Source organism: Mobula hypostoma, chromosome 7 (genome assembly GCF_963921235.1).
Source record: "Mobula hypostoma chromosome 7, sMobHyp1.1, whole genome shotgun sequence".
Classification (NCBI taxonomy): Eukaryota; Metazoa; Chordata; class Chondrichthyes; order Myliobatiformes; family Myliobatidae; genus Mobula; species Mobula hypostoma.
Window position 1 is genome coordinate 123,920,737 of NC_086103.1, and position 21,046 is coordinate 123,941,782.

At 41.8% G+C, this 21,046-nt stretch overlaps 1 protein-coding gene across 4 annotated transcripts in view; it reads left to right on the forward strand.

The window, feature by feature from the left end:
* The window catches only part of dlg2 (discs, large homolog 2 (Drosophila)), an 841,994-nt gene that overhangs the window by 475,163 nt on the left and 345,785 nt on the right, over positions 1 to 21,046 (forward strand). For all 4 annotated transcript variants that reach the window (XM_063053945.1, XM_063053946.1, XM_063053947.1 and 1 more), the window contains one exon: positions 1,665 to 1,821. In XM_063053945.1, the coding sequence (XP_062910015.1) occupies positions 1,665 to 1,821 (157 nt within the window). The remainder of the gene's footprint in view (positions 1 to 1,664; positions 1,822 to 21,046) is intronic.

Sequence of the window (21,046 nt, forward strand, 5' to 3'; positions counted from 1 at the left end):
TATCTTTGTTCCCTCTTTAGCTAGAGTCTTGGAGGACTGACAGGTAGCTGATGTTGTTCCATTATTCAAGAAGGGAAGTAGGGATTATCCTGCTAATTATAGACTGGTGAGTCTTACATCAGTGGTAGGGATGTTACAGGAGAGAACTCTTTGGGATAGGATTTATGAACATTTGGAAAGCCATGGCCTGATTAGGGGGAGCTAGCATGGCTTAATGTGGGAGAAAGTGCAGAGGAGGTAGACAATAGAGTGCAAGTCCATAACAAGGTAGATTGGGAAGTCAAGAGTCCTTCTTCTTGTATAGTATTATAACATCTTGCTAGAATCTGTCCTTGAGCCTTGTTGTATGTGATTTCAGGCTTTTGTATCTTCTGTCTGATGGGAAAAGAGAGAATGTCTGGGGTGAATGGACCTTTAATTATATTGGATGATTTAATGGAGCAGCAAGAAGAGTAGCTAGATGTCCATGAAGTTTCGGTAATGTACTAGTTTCAGTAATGTGCAGAGTTGTGTTCACAACTCCCTTCAGTTTATTGTGAAGACAGGCAGAGCAGTTACCATATCAAGCCATGAAGCATCTGGATAGAAGGTGAATGAAATCTGGAATTCACAGAAGAAGGAGGAGGGGGAAAATGATTGGTTGAATGACTTAATTCAGTGCTGTTCTAGATGAATGCAGTTTCAACGACTTTCAAAAAATTCAGCACCTTTTTTTTCATTGAGGCCAAATACATCAATATGTATTTCCTCCATATCAGCACGCTGGAAATTGATTGTGTTCAGTTGCAGAATAGATTCATCACCTGACATCACTTCAGTATCTTTTGCTTCATCTCTTGTTGTTGACGATCTTGACAACATGGATATTTCTGACTTTATTTCCTTTGCATACTAAATACCTCTTTGGACTGTAGACTTGAATTAGTTAAATGGTGCTTCAGTTCCATGCCTGATGCTTGATCACTAATCTTACAAGCTTAACTTTTTAGCAATCATAATTTGTGTACTTTAACATGAGTCATTGCTTCAATTGCTTTGTCTTTACTTTCCCTGAGTAGGATCTTACATCTTTGAAATTCCTATCCATGCTGGTTCACCTCTCAGAGTATGTTCATTGACCTACTTCAGGAATACAGTTTATCTTGCTGGGTTACATTATCTTGATGATTCTTTCCCCATGAGATATAAATTTGCACTCATGCTTCTATTTCCAGTTGTTCAGAATTCATACTTTTCTGCTATGTCAAATGGCTGTAAGATAGAGTAACATTCTAACTTATCCATTGCATCATCAAATGTGTGATCTTTAATTTTTTGTGGAGCTTTTAAGTTAATAAGTGTGCAGTGCATTTCAGAGTTGAGTTTTGTGAATAAAACTTCTATCTTTTGTTCCTAGCTGCAGCATTAAGTGCAGCAACCTCAACACTTTTCCCACCTGAACAAATTCATGATAATGAAAAGCAATTCTGTCCTCCCTCGATCTGTCCCTCTCAGTCCAGAATTTATCCAGAATTTGATAATGGATTGATTGGTTCTTTAGTTCAATTAAGTGTGACTGCCGAAGCTATCCATCAAAGATTTTAGCAAAAGAAGAGTTATGAGATAAAGGGGTTGAAAATAAGCTTTCAGAGCCATGATTTGGATATTACTTCTTGTCTCTGCAGGGAGCCCAGAAAATTTGTGTTGCACAGAGGATCCTGTGGATTAGGCTTTAACATCGTTGGGGGTGAAGATGGTGAAGGGATATTTATCTCATTCATCCTGACAGGTGGACCTGCAGACCTTAGTGGAGAGCTGCAAAGAGGTGACCAAATTCTATCAGTAAGTCATTTTTATTTGTACAAGTTAAACTGAAGTATAATAGTTTGGCCATGCTGATCCTAATCAATAATATGTGCAGCTTATCCATTGAGACCAAGATATATGTATTGATATGGTATGACTAAAGAAAGAGCTTGGACCTAAAAAGTGAATACTGTCCAACACCATGCACAGTAATGCCAATGCTGATGAGAAAGGAGGCAATGAAAAATTGGGTATTTTGTTAACCATTAGGAACCAAATGGGTTGAGATTGCTTTGCTTTCGCTTCAGTTCCATAGGCTGTAAACTGATAAATAATGACTCTATTACATCCTATGTTAATGTAGCAGTTATGTACCATGAATACACTATACACCCTGCAAGGATTTGATGAATCCTGCGGCTCCGTGGAATTAATGAACCCTTAGGTGGAGACATATAAAGGATATAGTACTAAAGGAAAGAAAATAAGCTGCAGAGGACAGTAGTAGGAGCTAAAAAGGGGAGGAGATGGGGGACATTATTTACCAAAGAAATTCACAGGACCAGATAGATCAGTTGCTTGAGAGGTTCTAGAATCCTGTCCTTTTGCTTGGTTACCTTCTCCATTTTAGAAGTTCAAAGTAACGATCCAAATTTTACATTTCCAAATCTTACATTTTTCTGAATTCATTTCCATTATCCACTTTCTGACCAATTGCCTTGACCTTCTATATCAGGGGTTACCAACCTGGGATCCATGGATCTTTTGCTGAATGGTATTGACATAAAGAAGGTTGTGAACCCCCGTTCTATATCTTTTTATCTCCTTGCCAACCACGTGCCCAGTTTTTGTGACAACTGCAAACTTCATCTGTAAGCCAAAAGCATTAACAACAGAAAACATGAGATTGAGTGCTGAGCCGTGTGAAACCCCACAGATATTAGTTCTCCAGCCACAAAAATACCCATCAGTTATTGCCCTCTACTGTCTGCCACTGAACCAATTCTGGCTCTAATTTTGAATCTAGTTTACTGCTTTCCCTTGGATCCCACATGTTTTTACTTTTTTTTTGTCCAGTTTGACATCTGATTGAAATCTATGTCAAGTACATTAAAAGCACTGCCATCATTGACCTTTTATGGTAACTCCTCAAAAATTTCAGTTTAGTTAGACATGACTTTTCTTAAAAGAAATCCATATTGACTATTCTTGATTCATCTATATCTTTTTAAAAGAAGATTTACAATATATTGACTCTCATAATTAAGACCATCACTGAAGTAAAACTAACCTTGTCCAGAATTAATTGGTTTATCCTTTCCTCCCATTTCAAACAATTGTCTGTCCTCCAATCTCAACTAAAGGCACCTAAGTCAGATTTTTATGTATTGTCTACAGTTCCAACACTATAATTCCAAACAAACTCATCATCAGACTCCAGATCCTGGGAGTCAAGCCTCCTCCAGGACCGGATCCTTGACTTCCTGATCAATATCAGAAAGAATAAGCAACAATACCTCTGCCAAGATTATTCTAAACACGGGTCCTCCACAAAGCTGTGCCCTCAGCTCCCTACTCTACTCTCTAAACACTCATGACTATGTGTCCAGATTCTATTTTAATTCAATCTACAAGTTTGCAGATGATACCACCATAGTGGGCCATATCTCAAATAATGATGTTAGGCTAAGGAAGGTGATAGAGAGCTTGGTTACCTTGTATTAATACAATAACCTTTCCCTCAATCTCAACAAAATAAAATAGCTGGTCATTGCGTTCTGGAAGGGAGGCGGTGCATATGCTCTTGTCTATATCAATGGTGTTGAAGTTGAGAAGGTTGAGAGTTTAAGGTTTCTAGGAGTGAATATCATCAATGGCCTGCTCTGGTCCAACTGCATGGGTGCCACAACCTAGAGAGATCACTAACATCTCTATTTCCTCAAGAGGCAAAAGAAATTTGGCATGTCCCTGTCGACCCTTATACCAATTTTGTCAATACACCACAGAAAACATCCTGTCTGGATGCATAATGTTTTGGTATGACAACTGCTCTGTAAATGACCACAAGAAAATGAATAGACTTGTGCATAAATCCCTCTCAGCACATCATTCAAACCAGCCTCCTTTCCATGGACTCTGTCTATACTTCTTGCTGTCTCAGTAAAGCAACCAACATAATCCAGGTACCCACCCACCCCGCACATTCTCTCTTCTCCTTTCTCCCAAAGGGCAGAAGATACAAAATTCTAAAAGCACGTGTCATCAGGCTTGACAGCTTCTACCCAGCTGTTATAAGGCTATTAACTAGTTCTCTTGTATGATAAGGCTCTTGACCTCACAATCTACCTTGTTATGATCTTGCATCTTATTTGTTTACCTGTACTGCATTTTCTCTGTAGCTGTCACACTTTATTCTGCATCGTCAATGTTTTACATTGTTCTAACTTAATGCACTGTGCAATCGTCTGATCTGTATGAACAGTATGCAAGAAAAGATTTTCACTGTATCTTAGAGACAACAACAAACCAATTCCAATTTCCACTTACTAGTATAGACATGGAGGATTGAAACATGACTTTCATAGTCTCTGCACATTTCTTTCTTTATTTTTAATAGCCTGGGATATAGGTCATCACCATCTGATGCTTTACTCACTTTCAAAAATGCTAAACTTCCTCCTTACCTATAATACAAGCATTATCCCTCTCTACTGTAAAGACGACTGCAAAGTATTCAATAAGTATCTTATCCACATCCTCTACTTCCACAAATACATAGAGGTTCCTAACAGGCTATATTATTTCCCTAGTTGTTGCTGCACTCAAATGTGCTCATAAGTTATCATTGAATCTTCTTTGACTTTATATTTAAATCCTTCTTTTGCCTTTTTGATGTTTTATAAAAATCCCTTTTACTTTCATCCATACACTTCATATTCTTCTTGACTTCTTGCAGTATTCATTTCTTGATCTCTAACTTTCATTTTTCTGTTTTGATGTATCCTACCTACCATGGTTCTTATAATTCATAAGATTCTAAACTGTCCTGTCCTGCCAGGCCTGCCCGTTGCTTTGTGGAAACATATTGAAAGGGAATCCAACAGGCCCCTATATTCAGCGAATCATCCTTCATACCATCTTACACTCTTAATTGGATTCTGCCCTTAGATGTATCTTCCCTTCTTTTTTCAGCATTCCAAAGGGACTCTTCCCTCTGTGACCCTGATCTACTGTTCCATTTTCATCAATTGCTTCCCACTTTGAACACTTTCCATGCAATCACAGGAGATGCAACATCAGCCCTTTTAACTTTTCCCACCAAGCGGTCCTTCTAGGTGAATTAGCAATTGACTGATATTCACTTCAATGTGGTGTATTGTACTTTGTGCTTACAATGTGGATTCCTCGACCCTGAAGAAACATGTGAAGATTGGTTGACTGATTTACTGAATTTCTGCTTACCCATTCCAGTCCTTCTCTGATCTTTTTATCTTCAGTCTCTTTCATTTCTCTAACAATGTCTAGTTTAAGTTTGAGAACCAATATCACATTTTCCATTTGGGCACACTGAAGCCTTACAACTGAAGACTGAAATTGTCAATTGCAGGTAACCACCAATTTTCTCTCTCTCGAGTAATGTGGCTGTAACTTCCTGTTTTGATTTATATCTTTTTTCTCTTTTTATCCTTCATGTCATTGTTTTTAAGTAATTGTTTCTTGGCCAGCCTTTTTCTGAAGCTTGTTGCAGATGAACTCTCTCTTCCCCACCCACTACCATCACCCTACCCTTCTCCTCTCTGCAAGTTAAGATGCATTTGTTTTCTCAATTTTCCAATTATGATGTAGAGTCCTTGACCTGAAACATTGACTTTCCTTTCCTCCTCATGGATGTTACTTGATTGTTAAATGCTTCCAGCAATTTTCTGTTTTAGTTTTGAATCTAGAATTGCCTTTTTTCCTGTTTGACTTTCTCGAATATAGCTTAGGAATTCTGTGCTCTGATGCCATTTATGCTTGTTGTATCTAGTTAATATTTCAGTGATTCATATAACCTTTTCTATTGACAGGAGAAGGGACAAAAGTGGGTTACTGGCATTTTAAAAGCAGTTGTTTTGGGGTAGATGAGGCTCGTCAGCCGTGGTTGGCAACTCATCTAGGAGAAGGAAAACACTGATCTCAAACTTCAGCTCTCTTGTAGCTATACCCACTCATGGGGAAGGCTTTGAGAGTAAACCGTGAGGGAAAAATCTGGAGCTGGACAGATCTACATTGTGTTCAATGTTGACTGGCAACTCTTGCAAAGCTGCTGGTACCAAACTGTATTGGTCTCTGCTGTTATTTTGGGTTGATCAGATGTGCAGCAAGGGGGAGTTAGCTATATGGGCTACAGCTTGTTCTCCATATTGTACTGCCCAGGCTCTGCATATCTAGACAGCTAGGACGCAATATTCATGGTCAACTTAGCCGACAGAAGCCTCAGCAGTGGCATGTAATTAATATTACCCCACACTCTTCCAGATTGTCCTGACTATTACTTCCCCTGTATTTCTGCAATTGTTGGATATTTGCTTGCAAACTTGCTCATCAATTTTCCTTTAAATATTTGGACAACTATGATTTTCTCAACAGTGCATCCATTTTACACTTTTTCTCAACCTATTTGGTTTCATTTGATGCTTCTTCTAACATAACAGCCTTTTTCACAGCTATAACATTTCATGAACCAGGATAGCCATTCTTCCCTTGCTTTTTTCTACCTCTCTATTTCATCTGACAAACCCTGTAACTATAAACATTGAACTGACAGTCCTACTCTGTAAGCCATATTTTTCATAATTGCTCAAGTGGATGTAGTATATTCTGAATTTAGAAAGCTTTGATCAAGTTGGATCTATGAGGTTTGTTTAACAGGGTTAGAGTATGTAGAATGGAGATACATGGAAACTGAGAACTGAGAAAGCTTCGAAGGCAGATACACAAGTCTATCACAACTTGGATCAACATTCGATCTGCTGGAGGAACTCAGATGAGCAGCATCTGTGGTGGAAATGAATTCTTGTTTCAGGACAGTCACTGCATCAAAACTGGTCCTGACGAAGGGTCTCAGCCCGAAACATCGACTGTACCTCTTCCTAAAGATGCTGTCTGGCCTGCTGCATTCACCAGCAACTTTTATGTGTGTTGCTTGAAATTCCAGCATCTGCAGATTTCCTCGAGTTTGCATCAGGACTGGTGTAGTGTTTCTAGCTTGATTCAGGGTCCCAATCTGAAATGTTGTTACATACCTTGTGACTGTCTTATGAGGATGATGTAATGGTCTTGTGGAGATCACATGATGTAATTTTCCTGCCGATGTGAGGTCGCGTGATGACATGTTCTCACCAGGTATATAAGGGGAGACCCCTGGTGTGACGCAGTTAGTTTTTCCAGTTGAGTTTTAAGTTTAGTTCATCAGATACTCTGTTATGCTGCATATTCGTCTTATGACGCAGTTTCGTTTTAAAGTGGAGTTCTACTTTCTATTGTAAGTAGCATTGGAGAGTGAAGACCTTACCAAAGTACAGGAATTTGCAGAGTCGAGTAAAGCTGATATCATTTGGCGGTTTTGGAGAAGATCGACCTTTATTGAATCTTCATTCAAGAAACAGGGACCTGCATGAGATAACCTCTGCTAAAGTAGGAAAGGTTGTGCAGTGTCTATTCTCCAGAGGAAAAGGTCAGTTCCTTTAAACCGTTTTATTTCCATCGTTGTGAATCCTGCAGATAAGGCAGGTTCCGGCTGGGATCAGCAGTAGCGTCACGTCTTCGAGGAATTCTTTACTTCAGGAAAGTCTCTCCTAATTGACTGTATAAATCTCTTGGACTTTCAAATTCACCATTCTAAGAACTGTGTTCGAAGTTACCACTTTAAGAACCGTTTTCACATTTTCCCTTTTAAGAACTGTTCCAGAGTTGCCGTATAGTAGTTAACTTCCAGTTAAGTTAGTCCTTTAAATACATTTCACTATTTTTGAGCAGAGTTTAATAAATGTTTGTTTGTTTTCATAAAACCTGACTCAATTGATATTCATTGTTGCCAGTCACGTGACAAATGGTGACAACTCCTTTTTACCCCATGGATGCTGCTTGACACTCTGACTTCCTCTGGCATGCTTTTTGTTGCTCCATGTTCCAGCATTTTGTGTCTGGTTTCGACAAGTTGACTGGCTATGTCTAGTGGGAGACCACACAGCTTAGGTTCTGACTAGTCATAGTCTATATCAACAATTTGGCTGAGAGAATCAAGTGCCTTATTTCCATGTTTGCCAATGTCATATGCCAGATTGCATTAAGGATAATAAGGAGGATACAAAGAGAATGTAGTCAAGATAAATGAGTGTGTAAGAACATGGCAGATGGAACATAATATTGAAAAATATTAGGTCATTTATTTTTGTGCACCAAACAAAAGAGCAGAGTTTTTTTGGACAGTGACAGATTGGAAAATGTTGATGTCCTTGTACATAAGTCATTGAAAGCCAAAATGAAGGTAGCACAAGCAGTTAGGAGGAAATAGTATATTGGCTTTTATTACAAAAGGATTTGAGTTCAAGAGTAAAGAATATTGCAGTTACTTATGACTTCGGTTAGTCCTTGTCATGAAATTGTGAGTGGGTTTGGTCTCCTTAGTGAATAAAGTAGGTACTGACCATAGAGGGAGTGCAGCAAATGTTCACCAGATAAATAGATCGATATACTTTATTGATCCCGAGGGAAATTGGGTTTCGTTACAGCCGCACCAACCAAGAATAGAGCGTAAATATAGCAATACAAAAACCACAAACAATCAAACAACAAAATGCAAACTATGCCAGATGGAAAATAAGTCCAGGACCAGTCTATTGGCTCAGGGTGTCTGACCTTCCACGGGAGGAGCTGCCAGTTCGATGCCCACAGGCAGGAACGACCTCCTGTGCCGCCCAGTGTTGTATCTCAGTGGAATGTGGCCGAAGTCCAACAGTAAAAAGCTCAATATCCGGTCTACAAACATGTTCCTCGATCGTAATATGACCCGGATTGCACCATCCGTTGTTAACCAGAACAGTAAGCACCCAACTCCTTTATGCTTACCGCTCTCAGTGCACTTCCGGTCAGCCAGAACGGTCTAGAAGCCGTCCATGGAGAAGTTTTAATTGGGTATGTCCCCAGTGAAACACATAACACTGCACTCCCGAAATGTTCTCTGACGCCTGGCTAGCGCCGTGAACTCGTCCATTTAATTACCCACCGAACTCCTCTTCTCCATAAGTCTCTGTTGTCTCGACCTGGTCCTCTTTCCTTGACTTTGTGATCCCCCTCTGCATCCGCTGTGTGTTTTCTTCCAGATTTCAGCAGAGGTGTCCGCCGCTCTGACGCTAAACTGGCCGGCATTAGCGCGAACAGCTGGTCCCTGGAATACACAATGTGACCTTGCTTCTGTCCCGCGTGTTAGGATGTAACTATTTCCAGCGCTAAAAACCCAAATAAAACTCTCTCTACCAGCATGTTAGAGAGGGTGCAGCTTCGACGGGTTACCGTGAAAAAAAAATACAAAAAATAACGTAAGTTAAAAAGTAAGAAGAAGAAAGTAAGAATATTGATCAGAACGGCTGTACCAGGCTGCATGCACGACCAGCGCATGCACACATTAGAGTTTAATAATGTCTATTGAAAAGGTTCAATAGCTTTCAGGGTTGACAGTTTTCCATTTGGTGAAAGATTTAGTAGACTGGGACTGTATTCTTTAGAGTTTAGAAGATTAACTTCAAAGTTCAAAGTAAATTTATTATCAAAGTACATACTAAGAGCTAGCTGGTGGCGTAATTGCATCAGTGCCGACTTCGGAGCGAAGGCTCCCAAGTTCAAATCCAGCTGGCTCCCTTGCATGCTTTCCATCCGTGCTGGGCTGAGCATCGAGCTGGCAACTCGGCCTCATAAAAATAAGAATGCCTGCTTAAAAAACACCGTCAAAAAAGATGGTGTCCGGATGACTCCATTGGGAGTTAAGGGCTTTCTTCTTCTTCTTCTACATACTAAGAGGAAATCTCAACAAAACTCTACTAACTTCTACAAAATCATTCAAGGGATTTGTAGGCTAGGTACAGAGGGGATGTTTCTCCTGACTGAGGATTTTATAACCAGTGAGTGCAGAATACGGGGTTGAGATGTAGATATTTTCACTTGGAAAGAGGTGAACATTCAGAATGCTGTACCTCCATCGGGCTTCAAGGAAGCTGAATTTGTTATTACAGGTAAGATGCTAGCATAAGATGGATTGGCTGACTGGTGGGGTCATGGAGTGGGAATAAAGGGGGCCTTTTCTGGTGGCTTCTCATGACTAGTGGTGTTTCATAGGGGTTAGTATTAGAACCACTACTTTTCACATTATATGCCAGTGATTTGGATGACAGAATTGATGGTTTTGTGGCCAAGTTTGTTGATAATACAAGGATAGGTGGAGGGGCAGGTGGTGTTGATGAAGCATGGAGTCTGCAGAAGGACTTAAACAGATTAGGAGAATGGACAAAAGAAGTGGCAGATGGGATCATGGCTTGGCTTCGCAAACGAAGGTTTAGGAAGGGGGCTGCCCACATTCTCTGCAGGCTCACTGATGGCTGACGAGGCCAATACGGGACAGGCAGGCCTGGCCACAGGAGAGTGGTCGGGGAGGATGGTTGTAGATGTGGGCATGCCCTTCGGCCTGTGCAATGGTATTTTAGGTGGAGTGCAGTGTGCGCGGTACTCGCCCCACCTTTTACAGCTGGGGTTCATCTGCCATAGCCTAGCAAGCTGGGACGGTGACAGCGAGGTCCTCGGGTCATAGGATTTACGTCGGAGTGTCCTTCTCCTACGTGGATGACCTGACAAGGCTAATGAGCCCCACCTGCCTGGGTTTGGATTCAGAGTTGTCCTTCTCTTAAGCTGGCTGCAAACCAAGGCTAATGAGCCCAGCCTACCCATCCAGTTTAACCGCTGGACACTCAGTCGCGCCATAACGTAGCAAGCTTGGTGAAAATGGGGGCACTGACGAGAAGGTGTTGCTACAGATGCAGTAATGTAGGAGAAGCCATTTGCAGTGGCCTCCTGCCTAGCAGACCGGGTAGTGACCACGCGGCGATCACTACACCGGGAAAGGTGAGGTGATGTTCACTTTCCCTGGGTGAGCAGGACGTCAGGCCCAGAGCTCACCTGCCCCCCTGCAGATGGAATAAAATGTTGGAAAGTGTATGGTCATGAACTTTGGTAGAAAGAGTAAAAGCATAAACGATTTTCCAAATGAGAAACAAACTCAGAAATCAGAGGTACAAAGGGACATAGAAGTCCTTGTGCAGGATTCCCTAAAGCTTAACTTGCAGGTTTAGTTGGTGGTAAGGAAGGCAAATATAATGTTAGCATTTATTTCGAGAGTACTCAAAAAGCAAAGATATAATGCAGAGCAACACACACAAAATGCTAGAGGAACTCCCCAGGCCAGGCAGCATCTATGGAAAAGAGTACAGTTGACATTTGGGTCCTGATGAAGGTTCTTGGCCCAAAACATTGACTGTACTCTTTTCCACAGATGTTGCCTGGCCTGCTGAGTTCCTCCAGCATTTTGTATGAGTTGATTAGATTTTCAGCAGCTGCAGATTTTCTCTCAAATGATTTTCTCTCGTTTGTGGTGTAAAGCTGAGGCTTTGTAAGGCAATGGTTAGACTGCATGGATTATTGTGAGCAGTTTTGAGTCCTGTATCTAAGGAATAAATTCACCACCCTCTGGCTAAAGAAATTCCTCTTCATCTCTGTTCTAAAGGGACATCCTTCTACTCTGAGGGTGGTGCCCTTTGATCCTAGACTCTCCCAGTAGAGGAAATTCATTGTCACAGGCAGCTGGGTAGGCCAAGTCATTGGTATATTTAAAATGGAGGTTGATAGGTTCTTCATTAGTAAGGGCGCCAAAGGTTATGGGGAGAAGACGGGAGAAGGAGGTTGAGAGGGATAACAGATCAGCCGTGATTGAATCACAGAGCAGACTTGATAGCTAAATGGCTTAATTCTGCTCCTATGTCTTATGGTAATATGATTGAATGTGACTTTAAATTTAAATTATTTTTATAAGAATACTAATAGTTGCCAGATGAGGGCAGCACTCATTCATGCATGAATATCCCAGCCTTGTACTGTTCAGATACTTTTTTCTGCATCTGTCACAAATTCTTAGCAGTTACATTGACAATAAATATTTGTATTTGCATACCAATTTAAATATAGGAAAGTATGCTGGGGTTTGTCACATGATTTCAGTTGATATTAATTTCTTCTTGTTTCAGAACAGTATAGCACAGGAACAGGCACTTTAGCCCACACTGTCCATGCCTCACTGCAAAATTCAGAAAAAAATGATAAAAAAGTTAGTCAGAGATAGATTTCAAACTGATCTTAGCGAATATGTAGGTGAAGGAAAGGATGCTATTAGAAAAAGGTTTCCAGCGCTAAGGACATCAACAAATGAAGACACAGTTATCAAGAGTGGAGTGACTTAAATGTAAAATGCATTACAGGCCAGAGTTATGCAGTAGTGTTCTGGAAGGATATCATCTGGAGAAGGTTGTAGAGATTTATGCTGGTATTGATGAAAATATATTGAACAGGAAGTGTTGGCAGTATGTGACCTGGTGTGAACTTAAACATTAATGGGGAATGGTAGGTGTCAGGCCATCCAAGAAAACTTGCAACAAACAATACACACGAAATTCTGGAGGAACTCAGCATTTTATGTGTGCTGCTTGGATTTCCAGCATCTGCAGATTTTCTCTTGTTTGTGACAAGACTTGCAACAGTTAAGCTTGTAAGTCAAAAGGATGCATTTATTTGGCAGCTGGACTTAAGCATTATGAGAAATAGATGATATTACAAGGGCATTTAGTATCCCTCAGATCTCAACATGGAATTCAGCGTTTTCAAATAAATGGCTTTTCCAGTTTGTATCTGTTCTGTTGAGCAGTCTTCTATCAGCCCCCACCATCAGCTCCCAGGTCCTTAAAACCTCCGTCTTCCCCCACCCCACCTTCCCTGAACACCCCAACCCTCCTCTCTCCTCTGGTATCACTGACTCTCTTCCTCCCTCTTATCCCATCTCTAGTCCTTGCCATGTCTTCACCATTCCCTCTGACATTTCCCTCTCTGAGGCAGAAGGTTCTGTCCTCAGTAAGGGCTTCACCTTTGTCCCCTTTACCTGCACCTCAATGAGTTCCACACCCGCCATGACACGAGCTGTCTTCCATTGCCTCCATCTCCAAGCCAACTTCTTGTTGCAAGGATTCCACACCACTCGCTGATGACCGCTTCTCCCATCTTCAACTTTCCTCTGCTTCTTAGACACCCTGCTCTGGTACTCTGCCTGCCCTGGATCTTTTCATCTCAAATTGCTGATGAGACATCAACCATCTCGACTTCAGCACTCCTCTCTCCTCAGCTCCTCGAACCTTACCCCATCTGAACGCACTGCCCTCCACTCTCTGCACACCAATTCCAGACTTACCACCAAACCTGCAGACAAAGGGGGTACTACTGTAGTGTGTCACACTGACCTCTACCTTGCTGAGGCCAGGTGGCAACTCTCAGACACCTCCTCATACCTACCCCTCGAAGAGGACTCCACTCTAGACCATCAGAAAACTACTTCTGACACCATGACTGAACTCATCCACTCTGGAGAACTCCCATCCACTGCCACCAATCTCATAGTTGCCTTACCCCATCATCAGCGCAGGGTGTGGAATTCTCGACAAAGAAGTGGGCTCGGAGATGGAGGCAATGGAAGAAAACTCAGTGTCATGGCTGGTGTGGATCTCACTTCTACCTCCTACCCAAAATGCACAAACTTGATTGTCCGGGTAGGTCCATTGTCTCTGCCTGCTCCTGCCCCACTGAACTCATGTTCTCATATCTTAATTCCATTCTATACCCCTTGGTTCAGCCCCTTCCCACCTACATCCATGACACTTTTCAATCCCTTGATCTCCTCAGTATCTTTCAATTCCTTGGCCCTGATTGCCTCATCTTCACCATGATGTTCAGTCCCTATACACCTTTATCCCCCATCATGAAGGCCTCAAAGCTCTCCACTTCTTTCTTGACAAAAAAACCAACCAATCCCCCTCCACCACAATGCTCCTCCGTCTGACAGAATTGGTCCTCACCCTGAGAAAATTTTCCATCAGCTTCTCCCACTTTTTCCAAACTAGAGGGGTAGCCATAAGCACTCGCATGGGCTCCAGCTATGCCTGCTTGTTCACTGGTTCATTGGCTACACAGAACAGTCCAGGCTCGATGCCTTCCCTAGTTTTGATCTCTGAATCTTCCTCTGCTACATTGACAACTGCATTGGCACTGCTTCATGCACCCATGCTGAGTTAGTTAATTTTATCAATTTCGCCTCTAGCTTACATCCTCCCCTTAAATTCACCTGAGATCTGTACCCATCCTCCCAATTCTCAATCTCTGTACTTCCATTTGTGGAGACAAACGGTCAACCGACATCTTTTATAAACCTACTGATTCGCATGGTTGTCTCCATTATACCTCTTCCCACCCTACCTACTTTAAAAATGCTATTCTCTTTTCTCAGTTTCTCCACCTCTGCTGCATCTGTTCCCAGGAACAGAGATGTCCTCTTTCTTTAAAGAATGGGAATTCCCTCCCTCCACTATTAATGCTGCCCTCACTGGCATCTCCTCCATTTCCTGTACATCCACACTCACCCCATCTTCCTGCTGTCTTAATAAAGATTGAATTCCTCTTGTCCTTATCTACTACCCTATCAGCCTACTCATCCAACACGTTATCCTCCACAACTTCTGCCATCTCCAAAAGGATCCTACCACTAAACACTTTTCCTCCCCACCCCTTCACTTTCTGCAGGGATTGCACCCTCCAAAACTCGCTTGTCCATTCATCCTTCCCCACTAATCTCCTTCCCAGCACTTATCCCTGCAAATGGTCTAAGTGCTACACTTTATACTTTATACTTTATTGTCGCCAAACAATTGATACTAGAATGTACAATCATCACAGCGATATTTGATTCTGCTTTTCCCGCTCCCTGGATTACAAATATTAAATATTAAAAATAGTAAAAATTAGTAAATATTAAAAAATTAAATTATAAATCATAAATAGAAAATATAAAAAATGGAAAGTAAGGTAGTGCAAAAAAACCGAGAGGCAGGTCCGGATATTTGGAGGGTACAGCCCAGATCTGGGTCAGGATCCGTTCAGCAGTCTTATCACAGTTGGAAAGAAGCTGTTCCCAAATCTGGCCGTACAAGTCTTCAAGCTCCTGAGCCTTCTGCTGGAGGGAAGAGGGACGAAAAGTGTGTTGGCTGGGTGGGTCGTGTCCTTGATTATCCTGGCAGCACTGCTCCGACAGCATGCGGTGTAACGTGAGTCCAAGGATGGAAGATTGGTTTGTGTGATGTGCTGTGCCGTGTTCATGATCTTCTGCGGCTTCTTTCGGTCTTGGACAGGACAACTTCCATACCAGGTTGTGATGCACCCTAGAAGAATGCTTTCTACAGTGCGTCTATAAAAATTAGTGAGGGTTTTAGGGGACAGGCCAAATCTCTTTAGTTTTTTCAGGAAGTAAAGGCGCTGGTGGGCCTTCTTGGCAGTGGACTCTGCTTGGTTGGACCAAGTCAGGTCATTTGTGATATTGACCCCGAGGAACTTAAAGCTTTTGACCTGTTCCACTTGCGCACCACTGATGTAAATTGGGTCATGCGGTCCGCTACTCCTTCTGAAGTCAGCAACCAATTCCTTCGTCTTGCTGACGTTGAGGGATAAATTATTGTCTTCGCACCATGCCACCAGGTTCTTAATTTCCTCTCTGTACTCAAACTCGTCATTACCCGAGATACGGCCTACAATTGTTGTGTCATCAGCAAGCTTATATATTGAGTTTGATGGAAACTTGGCTACACAATCATGGGTGTACAGTGAGTGCAGCAGGGGCCTGAGTACACAGCCTTATGGGGCACCGGTGCTCAGAGTGATTGTAGAGGAGAGCTTGTGCCCTATTTTTACAGCCTGGGTCCTGTCTGTGAGGAAGTTGAAGATCCAGCTGCAGATCTGAGTGTTAAGGCCCAGGTTCTGGAGCTTAGGAATCAGTTTATTTGAAATGATGGTATTAAAGGCAGAGCTGTAGTCAATGAAAAGGAGCCTTACGTATGCGTCTTTATTCTCCAGGTGTTCTAAGGAGGAATGTAGGGCCAGAGAGATGGCCTCTGCCGTTGACCTGTTGCTCCGGTAGGCGAATTGCAAAGCATCGAGGTTGACCGGTAGGCTGTGGTTGATGTGTGCCATAACCAATCTCTCGAAGCACTTCATAGCAATTGATATCAGAGCCACAGGTCGATAGTTATTCAGGCATGCCACCTTGCTTTTCTTCGGCACTGGGATTATCGTTGCCTAGACTGAAGCAAGGAGCAGTTGAAGATGTCAGCAAACATTCCAGCTAGCTTGCTTGCACAGACCCGGAGAACCCGTCCTGGGACGCTATCTGAGCCCATCGCCTTCCTTGGATTTATCTTCAGGAAGGCCCTTCTAACGTCCTCCTCGGTGATGATGAATCTCGATGCCACCAGGTCCAGTTCATCTGGAGGGAGCAAGATGCTCCTCTTCTGTTCGAATCTTGTGTAGAATATATTAAGTTCATCAGGAAGAGAAGCGCCACAGTTATCGATATTCCCAGCATTTTCTTTGCGCCCAGTGATCTCATTTAGACCCTGCCATAGTCTACTGGCATCTCCCTGGTTAGCCTGGGCTTCCAACTTTGCTCGATATTGCCTCTTGGCGCCCTTAATGGCTTTCCAGAATTCACGCCTGGATTCCGTGTAGCGACTGGTATCCCCGGACCTAAAAGCCGCAGCTCTAGCCTTTAAAAGGGACTTGACCTCATAATTCATCCAAGGTTTCCGGTTAGGGAATACCCGGATCGTCTTGCGAGACACACAGTCCTCTGTGCATTTCCAAATAAAATCCATGACAGCTGAGGCATACTCATCGAGGTTAGCTGCCGAATCCTTGAATACTAACCAGTCCACCGATTCAAAGCAGTCATGGAGGACCTCATTCGTTTCCTCCGTCCAACGTGACACTACTTGCTCATACACCTTCTCCCTCACGTCCATTCAGGCCTCCTCTACACAGGTGAGACCTGTCGTAAATTGGGGGACTGCTTTGTTGAGCACCTCCGCACCACTCACTGCAAACGGGACATCCCAGTGGCCAAACATTTTAATTCCGATTCCCATTCCCATTCCGATATGTCGGTCCATGGCCTCCTCTTGTGCCAAGATGAGGGCCACCCTTAGAGTGGAGGACCTCTATTCCGCATTCTGACCTTTTACCTCTTCTCATCTACCTATTGCTTCCCCCAGGTCCCCTCCTTTTCCCCTTTCTCCTATTGTCCACTGTCCTCTCCCCTTTCTCTAGTCTGGCCTTTCTCACCAACCTGGTGTTTCTTTTTACCTTCCTTTTACTTTTTACCTTTTACCTTCCAGCTAACTTCCTTCCCTCCCCCCGCCCCTTTTTATTCTGGCATCTTTCCCCTTCCTTCTCAGTCCTGAAGAAGGATCTCGGCCCGAAATGTCATTTATTTATTTCCATTGATGCTGCCTGAGCTGCTGAGTTCCTCCAGCATTTTGTGTGTGTTGCTTCTATCTGTAATATTACTTTTGTTTATCTCTCTGAATCATTTGTTGATCTGCTGAGTATTTTTGGCACACATTTATTTCAGATTTCCCACAGCAACAGTATCTCACAGCTCCAGTGTTAATTTTTATCTCCCTCCTCTGATCTCAGTCATTTCCTTTGACTTACATTTCCTACAGATCGATCAGTTTGATCAATACCCCTTTACGCTCGGTCTCAGCCAGCATTACCATTACTTGTATTATTCTATCTCTCTTGGTTTTCACTCTATCAAGACATTCTGTTTGTTTTTCTTTCACCTGTTTTCTGTATTTTAAGGGTATTTGATTTCTAAGCTTCCCAATTCTGATGATAACTCTGTTTATTTCTCTACATGTTGAGTATTTCCTGTATCTTTGTTGCAAAGATGGATGTTTAGATTTATTTATTTAGAGATACAGCATAGTGACAGGTTTTTTCAACCCAACGATTCCACGTTGCCCAATTACACGTAACCAGTTAATCTACTAACTCATACACCTTTGGAATATAAACTTACCAACTCCTTAAGAGCCAGTGGTGGAATTGAACCCATAGTCAGAAACTTAGTGCAGTCACATAGAATACCAAAGATGTAGAAGAGATACAGATGGTGTAAACTTCTCATTCTAAGTGGTCAGATTTCAAATGTGAGCCACTCTGTTTCTTTTCTTGGTCTGCTACATGTTTCTAATAGAAACTTCACAAACAATATCTTTCAACTAAACATTAACTTTCTGGACTCAACCTTAGTTCCCCTTTTTATGGAACAGCATATGTTAGTAATGAGATCCTGCTTTTGCAATTTTCATTTCCTGAAGGCCCTACCTTTCTTTACTTTTCACGTCCCATTCCTTTATGCTTTATATGGTCTTTCTTTTTGTTTTAGTCTTTATCTTCCCTCTTTTCCTTTTCACATCCTATTAGATCGAAACTTGTTACCTCTTTACTTGTTTACCTCTTTTTTTACTTGTTTCCAGTTCCGATGAAAGGTCATCAATCTAAAATGTTTTTCTATGCTTTTCTGTCCACAGGTGCTGACTTGAACTACTGGCTATTTTATTCATATTCTGTTTTGTTTTAATCCTTAATTGGTTTCTCTTTTGCTTTTTTCTCTGCAGTTATTAACATTTTCAGCAAATATCAAATAGGGGCAAAGCTGAACTTCTGCCTATTTTGCTTGTATCTTCTTTTCTTTCAATGTAGGCTAAACATTAAGCTTGGGAAACATGTGTGTTTAAAAGGGGTACTGGAATCCGAGTGCAGTGAGTTTAAAGGGAGTGTGGGAAGAAAGGCAGGCGATTTTAAAAGGAATATGAGGAAGGGGACTTCAGTGTGTTTAAAAGGAATTTGTAAAATTCTGATGAGCCATCTTATTAATCTCCACAATCATTTCTTGATCTGCTGAATATTTTTTTGGAACTCTTTTATTTCAGGTTCCAGTAGCAGCTCACAACTCCAACAATATTTTCTAATCTCTCCTCTGATCTTATTCATTTCCTTCTACTTATATTTCCTACAGGTAGACCTATTGTGATCAACTGTCTTCACACCCTGTCAGCATCAGCTGGCCAGCATCACAATTACTTAGAAATGGAACTGGAATTGCTTTGTTATTGTCACTGGTATTGAGATATAGTGAATAGCCTGTCTTGCAAACTGGTTTATACAGATCAATTTAGTGCACAGTGCATTGAGGTAGATTGTTAGAGATAGAGAATTTAGATTTAAAGGCAAGGAAGATTATAATAGAAGTATGAGTAGATATGTAGATTCAGCTTGCAACGAGTCACCCCGCTCTGGCGACATCTCGTATCTTTTAATTACTCTTTGTTTCCACCCTGTCAAGATATTCCATTTATTCTTTCCACTTGTCTATACAAATTAAAGGATGATTGATATTAAGATTTCCCAGTTCTTTTTTTTCTCTATATGCTGAGTATTTCCAGCATCTTTATTGCAAAGGTTGGATGTAAGAAAGCTGTGTGATGGAAATGATAGTGTTAGAAGCAGAATCAGATAGAAATTATCAGGTTGAAACTCTGCCTTTATCCTTGGTCTTCTACACTTTTCTAATAGAACTGAACAGAATTTACACAATGTATTTCAGTTAACTGTTAACTTTCTAGATTTAACTTAATTACTAAATACTACTCTCATAGAACCATAGAACCATAGAACCATAGAAACTACAGCACAGAAACAGGCCCTTTGGCCCTTCTTGGCTGTGCTGAACCATTTTCTGCCTAGTCCCACTGACCTGCACACGGACCATATCCCTCCATACACCTCCCATCCATGTATCTGTCCAATTTATTCTTAAATGTTAAAAAAGAACCTGCATTTACCACCTCGTCTGGCAGCTCATTCCATATTCCCACCACTCTCTGTGTGAAGAAGCCCCCACTAATGTTCCCTTTAAACTTTTCCCCCCTTACCCTTAACCCATGTCCTCTGTTTTTTTTCTCCCCTTGCCTCAGTGGAAAAAGCCTGCTTGCATTCACTCTATCTATACCCATCATAATTTTATATACCTCTATCAAATCTCCCCTCATTCTTCTACGCTCCAGGGAATAAAGTCCTAACCTATTCAACCTTTCTCTGTAACTGAGTTTCTCAAGTCCCAGCAACATCCTTGTAAACCTTCTCTGCACTCTTTCAACCTTATTTATATCCTTCCTGTAATTTGGTGACCAAAACTGAACACAATACTCCAGATTTGGCCTCACCAATGCCTTATACAACCTCATCATAACATTCCAGCTCTTATACTCAATACTTCGATTAATAAAGGCCAATGTACCAAAAGCTCTCTTTACGACCCTATCTACCTGTGACGCCACTTTTAGGAAATTTTGTATCTGTATTCCCAGATCCCTCTGTTCCACTGCACTCCTCAGTGCCTTACCATTAACCCTGTATGTTCTACATTGGTTTGTCCTTCCAACGTGCAATACCTCACACTTGTCAGTATTAAACTCCATCTGCCATTTTTCAGCCCATTTTTCCAGATGGTCCAAGTCCCTCTGCAGGCTCTGAAAACCTTCCTCACTGTCTACTACACCTCCAATCTTTGTATCATCAGCAAACTTGCTGATCCAATTTACCACATTATCATCCAGATCATTGATATAGATGACAAATAACAATGGACCCAGCACTGATCCCTGTGGCGCACCACTAGTCACAGGCCTCCACTCAGAGAAGCAATTCTCTACCACCACTCTCTGGCTTCTTCCATCGAGCCAATGTCTAATCCAATTTACCACCTCTCCATGTATACCTAGCGACTGAGTTTTCCTAACTAACCTCCCATGCGGGAGCTTGTCAAAGGCCTTACTGAAGTCCATGTAGACAATATCCACTGCCTTCCCTTCATCCACTTTCCTGGTAACCTCCTCGAAAAACTCTAATAGATTGGTCAAACATGAACTACCACGCACAAAGCCATGTTGACTCTCCCTAATAAGCCCCTGTCTATCCAAATGCTTGTAGATTCTGTCTCTTAGTACTCCCTCCAATAACTTACCTA